The sequence below is a fragment of the Plectropomus leopardus genome, chromosome 14, assembly GCF_026936395.1.
Source record: "Plectropomus leopardus strain MGB_pleo_1.0 chromosome 14, ASM2693639v1, whole genome shotgun sequence".
Lineage (NCBI taxonomy): Eukaryota > Metazoa > Chordata > Actinopteri > Perciformes > Serranidae > Plectropomus > Plectropomus leopardus.
The window spans coordinates 19,632,846-19,651,483 of NC_142189.1; the positions used below are offsets into that span (position 1 = coordinate 19,632,846).

At 41.1% G+C, this 18,638-nt stretch overlaps 1 protein-coding gene across 1 annotated transcript; it reads right to left on the minus strand.

The window, feature by feature from the left end:
- Positions 1–175: 175 nt before the first annotated feature.
- atg2b (autophagy related 2B) lies at positions 176–18,592 on the minus strand. Its single transcript, XM_042500252.2, has 43 exons — positions 18,474–18,592; positions 17,459–17,855; positions 17,190–17,352; positions 16,679–16,831; positions 16,484–16,586; positions 16,045–16,207; positions 15,779–15,958; positions 15,554–15,650; positions 15,270–15,434; positions 14,984–15,135; positions 14,302–14,413; positions 13,097–13,340; positions 12,846–13,008; positions 12,618–12,710; positions 12,320–12,508; positions 11,840–12,113; positions 11,637–11,745; positions 11,354–11,555; positions 10,590–10,732; positions 9,693–9,850; positions 9,387–9,562; positions 9,138–9,288; positions 8,849–9,051; positions 7,128–7,208; positions 6,927–7,033; positions 6,751–6,843; positions 6,567–6,637; positions 6,397–6,473; positions 6,132–6,302; positions 5,896–6,028; positions 5,608–5,807; positions 5,292–5,521; positions 4,784–4,901; positions 4,473–4,664; positions 4,292–4,393; positions 4,120–4,198; positions 3,825–4,035; positions 3,667–3,736; positions 3,498–3,580; positions 3,202–3,323; positions 2,631–2,785; positions 1,548–1,697; positions 176–1,456 (listed from the first exon to the last, which is right to left on the minus strand). The coding sequence occupies exons 2-43, from the start codon at positions 17,618–17,620 to the stop codon at positions 1,226–1,228; spliced, it is 6,231 nt and encodes a 2,076-aa protein (XP_042356186.1). The 5' UTR covers positions 17,621–17,855; positions 18,474–18,592; the 3' UTR covers positions 176–1,225.
- Positions 18,593–18,638: the final 46 nt, after the last annotated feature.

Here is an 18,638-nt window from a genome sequence, read left to right on the forward strand (position 1 = left end):
TGTCCGATTTTAGGTTGTGGATAAACCTGTACTACTATTAATCATATAAAAAACACATACTAAAAAAACAAGATGTAATGAATGAATGCCTTTATGAATATATAGTGATATAATATATCACTATTTTTATGACTACAACTCAGTTATCAAAGGTAAAAATCATATCCATCCACACTTTACCCTGATAGATTATATTTTTTTATTTCCCTTTCATGCTTTTAATACAAATTCAACTGTACACTTATGTACACGAAATATTATCCTGTCCACATAAACAAGAAAATCGGCAAACCAAATGTCTGCAACACAACATATCACACCAAATATCAAGATCCAAACATACACTTAAAAAAAATCAATTGCGCAGGATATTAAGACTTTACGATTTTGAGTGGATACTGTTTCTTGTACAAGTTTGTTGTCAACCATTTGAAAATGTGAGCGGCAGACTGACACGGTAAAACATTTAAAATTTTCAAAGCAGCTTTTCAGAGCAGCAGCTCTTGGGAAAATTACACAACATTGATCACAGCTCAAAATAAAATTGTGAACTTCATAACAAATCTGGGTTATCTTACTATCTGTCATTCATTAGAGCAAGTAACCCTCAGAGTCACTTAAAGGTGCTGATAACAGAACTGCAACACATTCAGTTTCTATACTTGTTCTCTTATATTCGCATGAAATGTAACACATTAGGAATATTTACAGTAAATAACAAGGCCCACATACATACAGTACATGTTATATAAATTAAGGGTCAATACAACTATAATATTAGTGTTTATTGACAAGTAAGATAACCACATACAACCTGTAAACAGAGCTGCTTGAGAATGAAGCAAATGTTGCGCCTCATGAGACCACAGCCTACTTCTTTATTGTTATGATTTTATATTTATAATGCTGTTGTCTATCCTATAGCAGAACATAATCCACATAAAGACAATATGTGGCTCATAAATCTGTCACTCTTCATCCCTTTTGATTAAACAAACAGTTGGGCAATGCTGATAACCATGAAGGCACTGTGAGGGAACTGGTAAGCTGACACAAGCTGAATCACAGTAGCTCATATTGCCACGAGATGAACTTCATTACATATACACCAGAGCTTGTATGTGCACATCTGAGATGCTCTGCTTCAAAAAATGCTCTGAAGAAAGTTTCCAACACATTTTTTTCGCTGTTCTGCAAAGTCTCAGGAACCGTATGGCAACAAGAATTACTCCTCGCCCTGCCTCCATTTCTGAGACTCCTCCTGGCGTGCATCAGGGTGAATCTGGTTCCTCATCCCACCCAAGACGTTGGAGGTGGCTTCAGTGGCCATAATGAGTGGCTTGACCACAGCTGGTGGCAGCTGGCGGAGAACTCCACCCACTGCGCCCGTCATCCCGCGTTGCTCGTGCTCCCGAGTGGCTGTGTCATAGATGGTAAGTGCTGTGTCCGTAATGCCCTGTGGATGGAAACGCCACAATCCTCATTAAAAATAGTTTCTTTCCATTAATGTCAATGAAGTGAACATCTTTAGCTTTAGGTTCGTTTACCTCTTTTACAACAGTGTAGGCTTTAGCTACACCTTCTCTCAGGTCAACGGGCTGATGCGCCAGTCCATAATGGGAGAAACGTTTTATTCTCTTTGTGTCTCTCTCATCGGGCACCGGAGACACCATATCATACGCCGTCTCAGCTGCGGCCTACAAAGTGACACACAACAACAGATTTACCTGACGCCTCAAGAAGGCATAAGCAGTGAATAATAGGGGGTATGAGGCATAAGTGCTCCATTTGGAAGTTAGTAATCATTTAACATATAGACCAAATCAAGGTTCCCACACATTTTCAAGGACAAAACTTTAAAACTTCTCAAGGACTTTTTTTTTCTTCCTTCCTTGTCCCACTTCCCTGGTATTTTTCAAACATATCAGCTTTAAACTCTATTCAAACATAATTTGAGGCAGCTGGCATACATGAAGGAATGAGAGAGAGAGAGAGAGGGCAAGAAAATTTAGAAATATGTTACACTTTGATACAAATTAGAGCTAAGTAACGTCACCAGCTATAGAAAATAAATTTGCTGTTATGTTACAATACGTAGTTTTTTTTTTTTTTGCTTTGTAAAAAAGAAAAAACATGTATTATCCTAAACATAAATTGCCCAGTTTTATATTAAAAGTCTGCATTGTTTTGGATGGGACGCAGTGATGTTACAGCTATCTATTAATATCAGATCAAAATACCAAAAATAGTAGATCTGCGCAGCTGCAGATAACAGCCACTGTTTCAGTCAGACATCCCTCAGTCGAATGTTATAGGCAGAATGGTGATCAGGTGTTTGGAAATAAACAAAATAAAATAAATGAATATGCAGTACAAGCTATGTAACCTTTAACTTTCATATCATAGTTAATCTGTCCAGTCTGTGCAGCGCAGAAAGGAAAGCTAACCCAAACCCGACCCACATTTTCACTTGAGTGTTCATTTCAGACCCTATTCTTATGTTTTTTTTTATTTCTTGTGAGTACTTGAGAATTCAATAACAACTTAATGCAAGTAATCGAAATCGGAAATTACTTAAAATGCCCATCCCTTATGAATAGATTTCTTTTTAGTTACAGTGAAGAGTTTACCTGGATGGTCCGCACCATCCTGTTGGTGAGCTCCAGAGCAGCCATGGCTGTGGAGGTCCCAAAGGAGGCAGTGCCACGCTGAAACCCACGGACAATCCGACCATCTTTCCTGTACTGCTCAATCGGGAGCCAGACCAAGTCCCTGAATCCCTGAACTGAACAGAACACTTATTTTAAGAACAAGGACTACTTTACCTGAGAAACACACCTGAATCAGCATGCTCACACACTGTGAACCACTTTCACAGCACTTCTTTAATGAACCCATGAATTACATGTAGCCACTGATTAAAAGTTGGTTCTATGCTTAAAGAAACATAAATATAGGGAAAAATCTAGTCCAGTTATGGCTTATAGAATAAATAATAATATTAATAAACTTTGATTATATAATACAGCGATTAAAGATAAATAAGAAATGAGAACTACAAAGTTAAGTTAGATATTCTAGCTCATTTTACAGCTTGTTTTCTTTATTTATATCAACCATTTATGCACATTATGAAATGTAAGTTCATTTGATGACACCAAAAAGCCTGTGACTGAGTTCAGAACATGTGTTTGTACTCACCTAGTTGCACCAGAGAGTGAATTGGGCCCACACCACCCAGCAGCCCTGGAAGCTGGTTCTTCTTGATGTCATTTAGCCATTCATTTATTGCATAGGAAAACAGCTTATCCACACCCAATAATCTAAAAATACAAACAAGTATTATTACTTTGGAAAGATTAGTAGTTCCAGGATATAACACATATTATGCTGCGCAGAAGAATTTTGCTCTATTACTTGCTGAATCCAAGATGTCAATCAACAAGTGACAGCAACAGTAACAGTCTGATGATATATATTAACTGAGATAAACATACCCTTGTCTGTAGCACAAGCGCCTCAGTTTCAGCTCTGAACAATTAAGCTGTGTCAACCCGATAATGATTCCTGCAAAAGTTCCCTGAAACAGAGAAGTCATAACATTATTCGCAAAGCAAACATGAAATAATGTGGAAATAATATACAAAGCCCTCTTAGAACATGTACCTGCTCCATTGCAACATGTTTCCCGTGGTAATCCAAGCGAATGGGAACCTCAGAGGTAAATCGAAACTCCCTGTAAGGAAAAGAAAATGTCAGACAAAAAATTTCAGTGATTTCTTCTAAGGACAGGGGGGTCATTTTTTAGGTTATTTAAAACTGACCTAAAGAAGATGGGTTGGTCTGTGAAGGGAGGAGCAGAGGCTTCATTATCAATCACTTCCTCTCTGCCAGATGTGGAAAAACCATTGTGGCTCAAGCGTCTCTGAGCAGGCACTGAGATGATCGGGGCCGGGTCCTGGCTGCTGCCGGCGTGCTTGGAGAAGCTGCAGGAGATCTCCGGGGCAGCTGCTTTTTTTGTGGAAACACAGACAGCTGCAGAACAAAATATTATCTCATTAGGAGCAAGTGAGAGTTGTATTAAATGATGTTTGAGTTCATGAGAGTAATGAATTTTACCTTCTTGAGCAGGGGGAGAGAAAAACTCAACTTCAGTGGCAAGGCTGGCAAAGAAGTCCTTCAAGAAGAACAGTGCGTCCTTCAAACAAAAAAAAAAACCTGTCATGTAAACCATTTACTGAGGATTCTTATACGTGTATTCAGTACAATCATCTGTATCACAGTCTTTTACCTGATCGATATTGAGGCGGAGAGGCATCAAGGAAACACGCAAGCAGCACTCCTGGGGAGCCTGGCCTGATTCAGGACACATGTGCAGTGCCTTAACTGTCAACTGAAACCAAAGACACATGAAGAGGTTACACAAGGCGGAGACTTGACTGGGTTAATGTCGAGTGTGTTGCCCTCCTCACCATATTAGAGTGCGCTTTTCTGGGCATTTCTTTGCTAGAATACAAGTAGAGGAACTTGTTCATCTGTGAGGTTGCCAGCCTGTCACGAATTTCCAAGTCCTGCACAACAAAGACCTGCCGGGAGACTGGCTGATCCATCGTTGGCCCAGAAGCCACCTGGGCCTGTGGGTACACCTCATGCTGAAATCTCACCTTGATAAATGGTCACAGAAAAGCTGGTCAATGCTAAAGAAATGTCCCATGGTATTCATGTGATCAGTATGAGAGAAACATTAACAAAAACATTAATTCTGGGTGAATAGGAACTGTACCTTGCTGAGCTGGATCTCCATCAGGACGTCCGGGTTCCTTCCTCTTCCACCCGCTGCCCGTCCCGACGTTTTGGCCTGTCTGACAGGAGTTTGAGAAGGGGAGCTGTGGGGTGTAGAGCTGCAAAATGGAGAGAAGGATACATTTTTTTTTGTTTGTTTAAATTTTCAGGGAATACATGAATCAGTAGTTCTGTGTTTAAAGAAGAAAGGCAAAGCAAAACGTCTATACATGTAGAGATAAAGATATAGGAATAGTGATCATAAAACTTAAGTAAAATGAAGACTTAATAAAATAGATAAACAAAATAGTGAATATAAAAATCCTAAAGATAATAATAATAATAATAATGATAATAATAATAAAATGGGAAAAAAATGAACAAAAATAAATAAATAAAGATTAAAGTCAAATGAAATAGAGATGTGGTAATAATGATAAGAAAAATCTAAGTAATCCTTTAAAAATCACAGTTCACAGTTAAAAAATGTTACGCAGCTAATTGCTCACCCCCGGCTTCTAGCAGGAGACGCTGTAAAAGTGGCCATCCCAAAGTCTTTCCCACCATAGAGGTGCCAGATGACAGAGATCTCCTTGATGAGGTAGCGCACCTCTGGGATGGGAAAGTTCATGGCTCCACGGCTGGAGTCGCTCCCCTCTAGAGGCTGACTGAAGTAATCATCTTTGATTTCCACAGGATCTGACGTAAGCTGCTTTACCACTGGCTCCTGATCGATATCCTGAAACACAAATCACTTTACAGTGAGCCAACACAGATTTTCATTCTCTCAAGCGGCCAAAACTGTGTGAACGAGCACATCCTGACCTCTCCTCTGGAACCTGGAGTCTCCAGAATACAAAAGTCGTCTGTCTCTTGCGCCAGATGAGGCACAGGAGTGATGAGGGGAGAGTGAAGCATGGGGTAAGTGGGACTTGAATCTTGGTTGAAATTGCCGCTCTCATCTGGGAACAAGAACAGGTCTGAGCGAGGCGGGCTGTGGTCTTGATTTCGCTCCTCGTGTGCACCTACAGATGTGTGAAAAAGAATAAATCTAGGTAAGTTTTTATCATTTATGGAGCTAAAAGTTTAATCTTTACCAGAAAAAGTCTTCACCGTTCTGCTGTAGTCCGGGTGCATGCTGCCCGTCAGTCTCCTCCATAGCTTCACTCATCAGATCCTGCAACATCTGCTGCTCAGTCTCAGCGAGCAACGGTGTCTGAGATGTGGGCCGGCTCGGAAACTCCGCCTGTTCAAAAAAAATACACTCAAACTAAGCATGTATGACCAGTAGATGTTTAAAATCCTAATGTGGCTGAGCAATACTGGCTCATGTTGCTGTCACTGCTGACCTTGGCTCTTTGTGCAGTGCTGCTGTTCTTGGTCTCTGGTTCTGCAGGGGGCAGCAAGTCTCCATAGCTGGCTACATACTGAATAAGGTTCATGAGGGCGGCGCAGGAGTCCGAACACGTTCTGATGTGAATCACGTCACTGGAACAGCGCAGCTCAAATCTGGGCTCTGACTGTCACCCAAGACACAGTGGAACTGTTTTTCAAACTTGTTTCAAGAGAAAATGTTTAAAACATAAACGCCCTTTAGAGACAGACTACTCTTACCAACTTTCCATCCAGTCCAGGTTTGACCGCTGTAATCCTCAACTCCAGTGTCCCCATGTCTACCACTTGGACATAGTCTGTGAAAAAAACCAGCAGAAAACATCAGTCAAAGCTGCCTTTAAACATTATAAAGCAGTTATTTAACATCGTTGTCACTTAAATCAACTCACCACGTGCTAGATTGACAGAGACGGCATTACTCTTGTCTGAGAGGAACAGAGCCGCTTCATCCAAAATTATCCTGTGCGCAACATATCATATTTAGCAAAGACATTTTTTTCTATTACTCAGTTACAATTCACTTAGTATCTTAGTATCTTAGTTGACTTAGTATCAGCGAAACTCGTTACATACCTGAGTGTTGAGGAAGAGTGGTCTAAAGAGACGCTGCTGGAGATGCTGAAAGTCTCAACAACCAGCAGTGATCTGAGAGGCAGGTAAATGGGCCTGTCAAGATAAAAATGAATTAAAATATACACACAGATAACAAATAACTCATTGTTTAGTGTGAGGTTTTAAGATTATTTTACCTGTAGTCTAGAGAGCAGCTCCACAGGTGTAAATGTAAGGTGGTGACAGACGTAGGAGGGGCATAACCCAACACGGGCTCATCGGAAACATTCAGAAAGTCAACAATCTATTGAACAAAAATACGCATTAAGATTAAAAATGTGTAATTTTATGGGATTATGGGATTATGGGAATTTTTGGGTAGCTTCCTTTTTGCCTACCTGGTCATACCAGCCCAGACTGGGAGGGACCACTCTGTGCTGGAGTGTGGCTCCTCTAACTCCAATTGCAACCAGAAATTCCTAAATAAAAAAGGCACACATCAGCACAGTGAGCAGAAACTAAGAGGCAAGATGACTAATATAGGCAAGGCAAATGTATTTATATAGCACACCTCATACCCAAAGGCAACCCAAAGTGCTTTATAGATTAATCAAGTCAAAGTTCATCGCAGCCCAAAGTATGTCCCAAAGAGCTGAAAAAATAGCAATGTCAATTAAATTTCAATTTACTCTCTAAAGTCTAATATCACATTCCTATCATTTGGGTTGTTGACATGAATATTAAAGTCACCAGTAAAGATTACAAAGTCAGTAACAATAATTAAAATCAGCTCTGCAAACTCATCAAAAAAAAGGAAATTGGTATTTTGGGGGCCTATAGCTATTTAGGAGAATAGTTTTAGGACTGTTTTGGGTATAACAGAGATATAGTGAAAGGAGTCGTATGTGTTGTTGAATAAGGAATGCTTTGGGGAATAATGCAATAAATAACATTTTTCTGCATTAAAATGCTGACTTAGTCACCCATTATTTAACTACATGGCATAGGCCTGAAAACTCAATGTGCAGCACTGAGAAAACACGAGTGTTTACCATGCCCTTACAGGACAAGGTCACAGTTTGGTTTGGGTGCAAAGATCAAGAAAAACTATTCACTTTGAAAATAGCCCCATCTATAGGACAAAAACTGTCTTCATCCCCTGTGTCTATCTTGTAAACACAAGATAACATTCCATATCTTGGGGTTTCAAGTTCTTTATTGGATAACAGAGTCCTTAAAGATCCCCTCTATTCAAAAAGTGAATATTTCTTATGTTTATGTTGTCTAAACTGACTGACCAAGACTATTGTGACTCGTAACTGTGCAAAGTTTATCACAGGAGAGGTGTTTTCACATTCCTTGACTGAAGGGGGGTGTCTGTGCACATCCTTAAAATCTACAGTGCAGCACTGGTACGAAAGCCAATCACTGTCTAAAACAGGGCAGCATATTGATTAGGAAACATACTTTGACACAACACCTGCAGAGACGTGAAAACTTCAGTGGAGAAGGGATTTCTTACACGAAAAATAAAAATCTCAGCTTGACAGAATACATTTTTCTGCAAGCATGGATGGTTTCTGTCTACTAGACGTGCACTGCTCTTTTATAGGCCACCCTTGCGCAATTCTCACATAGCCAGACCTATTTCCTCGCTTCGTTTTAGTGTTGTGGCAGTGGTGGGGAAGGCACTCAGTGAATGCAAAACCTTGCGCAAGCAGTGTTGGTGGGTGGGACAGAGGCCAGATTTAGAGTTTCTCAATGAGGGAGAAGCAGATCTGCTTACAGTTTGGTTTTTGTTTGTTTGTATTTTTTTCTTTTAATGTTGGAAAACCATGTTAAAAATATTAATCTTTGCAGAACATTTTTTAAAACTTTAAAACTTGTCTAGAGGGGATATTTAACAAAAGTTCTGCTACACAAAATTCTGTTATTTTTCCTGACTTGTCTGTAAGCTTTGCCTTTTTTTTCTTGTGGATAACATCACATCTTGAGGCCTTTAACAATTATTCAAATGTAACAATCTCTACAAAGATCGACAGATGCAGAATCTATACCACGGTGAACAAAAGCTGACTCCAGTTTGGCCTTTTACCTGTCAGTGATTTGACAAACCTACCTTGACATTGCGTTCTGCATTCTGTGATGAGATTTTGACAGCGACAGACACCATGCTCCGGGCCTCCAGACCAATACCCTCTGAGGGCGTTGAGGATCTCTCAGGAGATGTCTCAGACTGGTAGATGGTCGGCTCTAACCAGTGGGGATGTGTCCTACATGGCAACTTGACGTCTGAGCCGGAGGGGCCTCCATCCACAAGTCCTGAAGAGATTTTCAGGTCACATTATCACCAAATATCACATACACACAACAAGTAATATTGTAGTGAACATGTGCAGTTGGTTTACCTTGATGATACATGCAAACATTACTTGTGTGGAAACAGACGTAGTGTTGGTCTTTATAGCCTTCGTACTGCGTCACACTGAACAGTACGGCATTTTTCACCTCCAGCCAGAACTCGCCATGTTTGTTTTTCAGTACAGTTTTATCCTCCTTCTGGTAGAAAGAAGGAAAACTCAATCGCACTATCCATAGAAAACGTGAGAATAAAACTCTACGGACATTCAGTGATATCAGAACGGATGTGAGTTTACCTTAGCATTAGTTTGAAGAGACACCAGGCCGTGATTGACACTGAGGATGACAGAGAACAGGCTCTGGGAGGTCTTGCTCTGGACTTTGGGCTTTTTCTTCTTGCGGGACCTGAGGCCCAGATCAGATGCAGGAGAGTAATAGTGCATGGTCTCCTCCTCTGAGCCGCTGGTCTCCTCTGAAAGCACAACACAAAGCGTGTCTATGCAGAGACGAGCTGATGGGTGTTTAACAATTACTCATTTCTACTTAAATTCTAGGAGTCTGACAAAATGCAAATTTATGGAAAATATTCAGTGTCGTCTTACCTTCTGGACCAGTAGAGCGGAACTGGCTAAAGCTGTCTTTGGAGTAAGTGTTGATCAGCTGACTGGCGACGGAGAGTCCAACTCCGTATGGCATGCTTTCCACTGTCTCCACTGGAGACGGAGCAGTGGGTTCCCACAGTAGAAGGTCATTGTTTATCCTATAATATTAAAAAAAAATACATTTCATGCATGGAACAGACCGGGTTTAAGAATCTTATCATATCTTCCATGTAGGGATGCACAATTATATCGGCACATTCGCCCGCAATGCAGATTTCTGCCCATATGACACAATGATAGGATGATGCTTTAATCATGCGACTTTAATTAGTTGAAATAGGTCACATTTGCCCTGGCTGTAGTTACTGTGAAGACAAACTCAGGAGAGAGCATCATCAAAGCTGAATTTTCACTTTTTTTTTTTTTAAGTTTTGTTTGAAAATGTTTTATGTCTGCATTTTATGTCTGCATACCCCAGTGGGTCATTATGATAAGAGTGGACATTAAAATATATTAATTCCATTGCTGGGAAGTCTACAGGAAATATGCAAAGAAATCAGTAATGACATTTGGCCAAACAAGTTAGGAAAATATTGGCATCTTGGATATTAGCAAAAATCCAATATTGTGCATTCCTATTTCTATGGGTATGACAGAATTTATGACTTATTTTGACAGTGCACTCTACTCAACATAATAGCTGGCTGTCAAAAAGACCAGTCAGGACAGAAATAAAAATCTATTCAAACACGAAAACAACTGATTATCTGTTGATTTACAGCTACTAAAAAACACATTAATACATTTGAAAAAAAACAAAACAAATTAACTGCTTTACTGTCCAACTGTATGACTCAAATTTTAACAAACTTCATGTCATTTTGTATCATTCTGTACCTGTTGTGTAGTTTTTCATAAAATGCCTTGGTGGGGAGCACTAACTGCACATTGGGGAAACACAACTCCAGGATGAAGCGAGAGTTGTTCATGGTTTTTTCCTGGAACTCTGTCATCTCAGCAACATCGCCGGGGATGACCATCTAGAGTTAAAAAAAAAAAAAGAAGAAGAAAGATTTTCTAAACTTAGGCTTCTCAACACCTGCTATCAACAGGTTAGGTATGCAAATCAGTGCTCATGTTGCTGTTTGCAAAATGATGCATCTGCCATATAATAGCACATTAACCAGAGGGCATTGCCACTCCTAAATGCAAATTTATCCACAAAATCACCTGCTCTAGAGCAACGCCATCGTCAGAACCAAACAAATCTTCAGTTAAGCAAATCTTAAAGGGACTTTTTTAAATATAAGGTAATATGTGTGCTGCAACATTTTATATTTTCATTGAAGGCTTGTTGATCTTTCTTTCCTAATACCAGGCATATCTGTGCATGATAACACAACATTGATAGTCTTTATAATGTTCCAAATTGAGTAAATTTCAAGATTAACAGGTTGTATAAAGAGAGCAGACTTATAAATCAATCAGGTTTTTTTCATACAGCTGGATAATTTCTAAGCCAACACATTTAGCCGTTGCTTTAGGTTCCAGTGCATTTAATTAATGTTTAAAAAGCAAAAAAAAGGACTTAAACCCTAAGAAATGTAATATTATAAACAGCAGTTAGCTGTACATTTACATTTAAACTGGCCGTGACCTACCTCTTCATTCTCATACATGACCCTTCGTGACGAAAAGGGTGATGGCTCTGGTTTCCCAAAGTCACACACATCCTTCAGTGAATGGGCAGCCCCTTCCTCCTCCTCCTCTTCAAGGGAATGGTCCTCAGCCCCCTCGTCATCTTCAGCCGTTACCCGCTCAAGGATAGAGTGGACTGCAGTGGGGTTCATCTTCAGCACAACCCTGCACAGAGAGATTTAATAATTTCACTGAGAGGTGTCCCTGAATGGACAGATCCGTGTGCATTTGTTTAGAGAAACTTACCTCGGCCAATCAAATTTTACACTTTCAGATGTTGTCATGTCCCCGTCCATAGTGTGGGACACCCTGAGGAACCGGGCAGCTGGTTGATCCGGCTCCTCCTGAAACTTCCCTATGCAAAGCAAAAAAAAAAAAAAAGCAGTTTAAGAGCAATTTCTCTGATAAAACAATCTTCATGTAATTTTTTTTAACTTTCCACGACATACCTATAAGCTCCCTGAAAGTGAGCTCCATTTTGGTTTGGTCAGGAGAGCTGCCACCCATGAACTCTGTTTTCATTTCCAGGTCTTCCAGCTCCAGGTAGAGTACTTCCTTCTGCAGCGACTTCTTGAACCAAGGGCCCCTCTCCTGATCTGAGCGTAGGTCAGGGATGGGAAAGCGGACTGCAAGGCCCAGCAGTGGGGCATTGACCGTCAGCGATACATGACAGTTGGTGGGAGTATGGCTGTCATCGAGGAAAACCTCTGTAAAGGCCTTGTGCTGAGAAATGAGTTTAAAGAGACAAAGAATTATATTATATGCCGTAGAACCAACATATATGCAGCTATTTAACCTTTTAATCTAAGTTCAAGAGTCAATGTGCATGATTAGATGTCAATAATTTTCTAGGCTATACTAATCATATCATTATATCTGACATATTCATATTTCTGATACTCTATATATCATTCTTGAGACGCCCTTACCAAGCTGACGTGTTTATTATAGGATGTGTACATGTGGGAGGCCATCAGCTCTGTGGTGGCCAGCTTCTGAGGTTGCAGTAAGGAGTTGAGACGGTCTACGATGCTGATGTCCAGCTCAGAGCGCACGGGGCCCAGCTCCACCTGGATCTCAGCTTTTCTGGGAATGGTGCTCAGACGAACCTGGCCGCCCTGCACGGAGAACCAAAAAGGCTGACTGAGCAGAAGCCTGACAGTGATGCAGATAATGTGTTTGAGTGTTAGTGCTGTGGTTTCATATATTACTAATAAATGCCGTTACCTGAGGGCCTCTGCGCTCAGCCTGTTTGTAAAGCAGGTGAAGGCAGGTGGTAAGCGGCGCATCAGCACTGGCGGCGGTGTCAAATGTCAGGAGCTGAGATGCGACAGAGAAACTAGTGAGAAACACTCTTGTCATGCCAGCTGCAACTTTCAGGCGTATTGAATGTGATAAACCAACCAAAGCTCAGTGCAGTGCAGAAAGTGCTTAGCTCAGGCTTGAAACTCTAACCTCAGTGTACTGAATGCCTCTTTGGGAGCCGCCAATGACGGCCTCAGAGGGGAAGAGACACTCCAGAAACTCCATCTGGTTAAGGGAGACATCAGTGCTGAAAGTCCGCAGGCTGGATCCCTGACAGTGCTCGTAGTTGATCTTGAGGCCCTGACCCACAAACCTGCAAATAACAGACAGATATAAAACACTTAAATGACAAATCAAGTATAACTCTCTACAAAAGGAATTAGTAAAAAATAAAGGCGCACCTGAGATGATCATGGGGGCAAGCCTGATTAAACACAGTCCGAGACTGAAGGAAGGCAGCGGGGGCGAGCTGGCCCGGGCCCACCATGCTGAAGAAGTGTGCAGCCATGGGGCCGAGGGGACTGGGAGCAGCGTCTGGTGGTGGGAGTGGGTCGATGTGGAGGACTGACACAGCCAGGCTACTCAGTGTTAACCTTAACACCAGTTCTGGCCTTGACTCATCACCGTGGGTTTTGGATGGATGAGCTGAAACACATACAGACACTTTGTTTACTCAACCACAGACAGAGATCTAATCAGTGAGTTATGCTCACGTTATCTTTGCTTGGAATGAAAAAGTGCATATTCCTTTCCCTCTCTTAAGTACAGAGGGAATAGTATTTAATGGTTTAAAGTGGAAATTGCCAAGTTTTTTGCTTTAAAGGATACATCATGCAGGGTTTTGCTAAAAATGTATACTAAAAAAGAAGTAATCCCTCTAAATCATCACTTATGGCCCACTACAAGTGTGTGGTAGTGTATTTTCCTGAGGCTCTGCTTGTATTTTTTTTGTTTTCTGTGTTCGAGACTTTTATGGACATGTTTCTCCACAGCACTCAGGTGAGGTCGCCGCCCTATAAAAAGATAGTGACCAGGTGCCAGACTGTAAGTTGCAGGGGAATACCAAACAAGTGAATTGGGATTGGTTTTTACTTTCACTTCTGCTTGTGAGCATTTTTACAAACACTAACTGACAATCCTGCATAGTATACATTTAACTTATCATTTTGCAGTAAATGTCGATTGCGCAATTTAATGGCTATAGAAAAATGACACAGTCAGTGTTAGATTTGTTCCCTATAAGCCTCGCTTTCACAGTGCATTCTGTTTAGAAAAAGAAGGCTCCATTTATGGCACAAAAGAAGTGCGTTAACCACTGCACAAACAAAACAGGAAGAGGACAGCGTTTTGTTTCCCCTGGTAACTGTCCACAATTACCAAAAATCAGTGTGAGTTTTTCTCACTAGAAGAAATAGCAGTGAAACAACCAAAGTAACCGTGGACAACAAAATGCATTGTGTCCTGTATTGTTGGTAGTTGCTACGTGCTGAGGAAAACAGAAAGTGATCCGGTTTCTTTTGCGACAGCAGCACCAACAATAAAGCCACTTGGAAACTCTCAGGGAAAAGTTGGTATCTCAAGTATATCAATATATTTTAATACTTACAAGTCTGTCTCAATAATTTCTGAGGGAGTTGTGAATCCCGTGACTGGACGGGAGTTTCAGTAGTCTGCTTCTCTCTTTGTTGTGGTACATCCATGTAATCATCCCACAGAGCCTACAAACACAGATACACAGATATGATGCCAGACGACAGCAGTTCGTTTGGAAGAAACTTACAACACAAACAAAAATCACATCATTTACATACTTTCTGATTTTGTCAGTATAGATATTTGATTACACTGCACTGCAACTTGCTAAGATTTAAGTATTTAATAGCGCAGGGATACTCAATTTGCTTAGCCCGTTGGACTCTTTTTCAAAATGACAGGAGTCTAGGGGCCAGTTTCTAGGAAACAAGAAAATTTAGGGTTTAGCATGGACCTCTTTCTGGGTGTGCGAATGCTCCTCTGGCACATTTTTTGATAAACAAGCTCTGTTGTGATGCTGTTCGTGCACTCTGGCAACTGATTTCCATTTAAAATACATAAAAATATAATCCCACTGTGAGTCAATTTACTTTCAGTGTGAATTAAAAAATGGCTGGAGAGCCACATAGCACCCTATAGCGAACCTGAACTCAGTATCACTGTAACAGTGTAAGAAGACCACAGAGACTTTAATGCTCAACTACATTAACTTTTAATGTGTCTTTATGCCTGCAGTCTAAGCGGCGAAGACTTACTGTTGCAGTTCCAGAGGGAGATTCTCCTGGTGAGGCTGAGTAGTTGCTATTGAGGGACAAATCCAAGTCAACAGTGGGAGGTTCACCCAGCGGAGGAAGGGACGACAAGCTGTGAGACATGTCCATGTCTGCCATGGAGAAGAACACATCATCTACACCATCCGCAGATTGGTTTAAATAAAATAAATAAATAAAAGAAAGGACAAAGAAAGAAGACATATCATAAGTTAAATGAAACCATGATTGATGAAAAATCAGGGGTTAGGGGATTGCGTTTCAGTCCAACCTCGACTAGACACGGTTCTGGTGGTCTGGCTCTCAAAGAGGTCGGGGTCCGCTCCTGGCACGGTGGTATCCTTCTTCAGACAGCGGTTCAGCTCCATATGGAGGCGATACTCATCCTCTTGCTGTATTGGTCGGCTCTTTCTATCCTTAGCCCATTCCTGCCCACCTTCACACACAGAATAAGAAATACTCTTTTCACTCTACTCCTTAGTAACTCATTTGGTGACATTATTACATTGTTTAAACCTAATGTTACCTATCATTTATGAACTGAGGGGTGCTCACCTCCACCAGAGAAAGCTCCACACAAGTCCAGAAGAAGATGAACTTGTCGCGGGGACAGCAGAATAATAAGTGTATCAATATGTCCAACAACCTCCAGCTGAAAGCAAAGCATGTACAACACCCTGGTCAGTAGTAGCAATTAACCCCTAATTCATGACATCAATCGTAACGTCTTAATCAGAAAGTTTCTCATAATATTCTGTTAATAGGAAATACTCAGTTTACCTTTGCTCCAGGCATAGCAAAGTTGTTCTTCAGAGTGAGGGACAACTCAATTTTACCACCGAGGCTCCCAACCTGCAGAGGTTCAAAGGGTGTAGTAGAGGATACTGGCTCTGTAAACTGCGGATGAGGCTCACATATTATTTTGGGATTCCAGCTCGGGGAAAGCTTTGGCTCAGTATCCTGCAAGATAAGAGATATATTTTTAAAAAGACTGATGCATACACACACTTTTATGCCAAATTTTAAACAATAGCCGCTATACCAACCGCTGGAGTGGGTGAGGATTTACAACCGGCACGGGACACATCTGAGAACTCATCCCAAAATACAGTTATGCCTTCCATCTGCAGGTTTTTATGTGCAAATGTGGTTGGCTGATGCACATTCACACTTGAACTCTCCTCGCCTGTTTCATCGCAGTAAACAATCCTGAAAGCAACACAGAACACAAGAGGCTCGACATGAAAACTAATGCATCACATGGACTAAATATTACAGAAGTCTTCCATACATGTAGCTGCGATCATTTTTACTATCCATGACTAAATTTGTAAAGATATTCAATAGTATTTCTTCCCCTTTTCCTTATTTATGTCTCTCGCTTTAAGACTGATTAGAGTTAGGATAGGAAATTGATAATGATCAAAGACTTTTGACTATATTATGATGCTGAAAAATATTTAGAATAGTTTTCTTTTCACTTACTTTTGGATTCGAATCTCGAGGGCAATTCCAGTTTTAGAATTTTCTGGAATGTGTTCAACTCTGAGAACAGTATCCAAAAAAGTCACTTTGACTCTTCTCAAAACTGCAAGATAGGAAAATATAAGAAATTACTTTGCACAATACAAGGCCGGTAAACTCATTTGAATGTTATGGAACAGAGTAGACATAACATACCCGTCTCTATTGTTTCCGCAAACTTCTCTAATCCCTCAAAAGGCTGAAAGCTCTCTCCCATATCGTCAGTGAGCTTCTGGCTGAGACATTCTTTGGCAAGTTGCATGCTGCTCGTCATGAAACTGGACCAGTACATGGGCTCAGAACCAGATGCTAGAAGAACATCCAAAGTGAGTGTGTTTACACAGACATGATAGCCTGTTTATGATCTGGTTTTTGGAGTATCCTGTTAATGTGTTTGAGCATGTAAACACCATATCCCATTTATGGGAAACCCAAAAAATGTTAACTGGAGTAATCTGAAAGAAATTGAGATGTATACAGTGCTCGTGTAAACACCATATCCCAAATATGATCACAACAGGATTAAGCCTCATAAACAGGTTATTCGGGTACACTGACTTTTCAGTAAAATCTGTTGTTCTGATACATGTAACAAAACAAGATGTTTCTATCTAAAATCTTTTTCAAAAATTGTGTTGTAGTGGGGCACAATGCATTCTCTACTTACCAACTCTTGGTCTTGGTCTTAGCACCATCTCCAAACCTTTGACCTCTAGGGCACAGTTTTCATGCAGTAGGGCTGCCCATGGTACAGTTAGAGAAATTGTCTGGATGAACCCTGCAATGACCTCAAAAGGGGCATCTGCTGTCTCCAGGAGCTCATTGAGTGACTGAGGAACAAGACATAATGTTGAAGCTTCTCTTAGTTCATGCAGATTTTGTGTTTGAATCAATTAAAATAATCTACTGTGCTTCTTGCCATAACTCTTCACATACCCATTTATCCAGTGGCACTTGTGCAAGTGATCCAGTTCCTTGGTAGAGGTCTAAACTGAGCTGATCCAAGCTCAGCTTCTCCTGCAGAAAGTTGCCAAGGTACCGATGCAGCAGGTATCTGCAAGCCCGCTTCTTGATGGACTCCGAAAATGGCCAAGGCATCTTAACTCAATAGGTGAACAGTACACAAGTAATGAAAGGGATCTTGAGGCTCTGCAACCAGAATGCTACTCAGACTTCTATGAATTAATCACTGGTGTTACAGTGGTGTCATCCTGTCGACTTAAAGACATGGAGGAATCGTGAGCTCAAACACCCTTCACATCCCAAGATTAGGGACACTTTGGAGGATGTGTTGACACTGTGCGGGAATTGGTCCGACTCCAGTTTGCTGCGCCTACAGAAACACACACAGATGGTGCCCCTTTTTGTAATTTGACACTTGCCACGAGACTTTACACAAAATGTTTACAAAACAGCTGAAAACAACGAGCTTCATTAATAATATGTCAGAGGCAGAGACAGTTTTAAATTGCTCCAGAGTAGCATTATAATACAGGGCAACACACTGTGTCCAGATAACGTTAGTGTCACAAGCAGGTAGTAAACAAGCCAAACGCACTTGCGAAATAACTGTTAGCATGTCATAGACTTGCTAGTCAATAGCAACCATTAGCTTAACTTACTTAAATAGAGCTGTCATGGTGCCCAAGAGACGAGAGCTAGCTAGACAAAGGCATGTCATTTAGCTAACTAGCCGGCTAGCAAAGCTAACGACGTTAGCTAGCCCCTGTCTGCAGAGTGAGGCAACTTTAGCATAGCCAGCTAACGTCAGGCTAGTAGCGGTGCTAGGTGGCTAGCTAACCCCCAAAATCAAACATTTCTGAACTTATACACCCTCACACCAGAGACGTACACTCACGACAGACACGAAACATATTAACACCAGCGCTATATGCCAACACGTCTAAGCAGGTGAGCAGGGTTGAAGATAATAGTGCGGCGGTTAAGTTACCTTGTGTGTGAGTTGTTTACAAACACTTTCATGACTCCGCACCAACTGAGCCGACACACTCGGGTGGGATTAGACTGTGACGTCATAACATGGCGGAACCGTGTGGACCACGGGACGCTCACTGGGTCAAGATTTCTTTTAGGTCGTTATTTTAGACACTAAGCA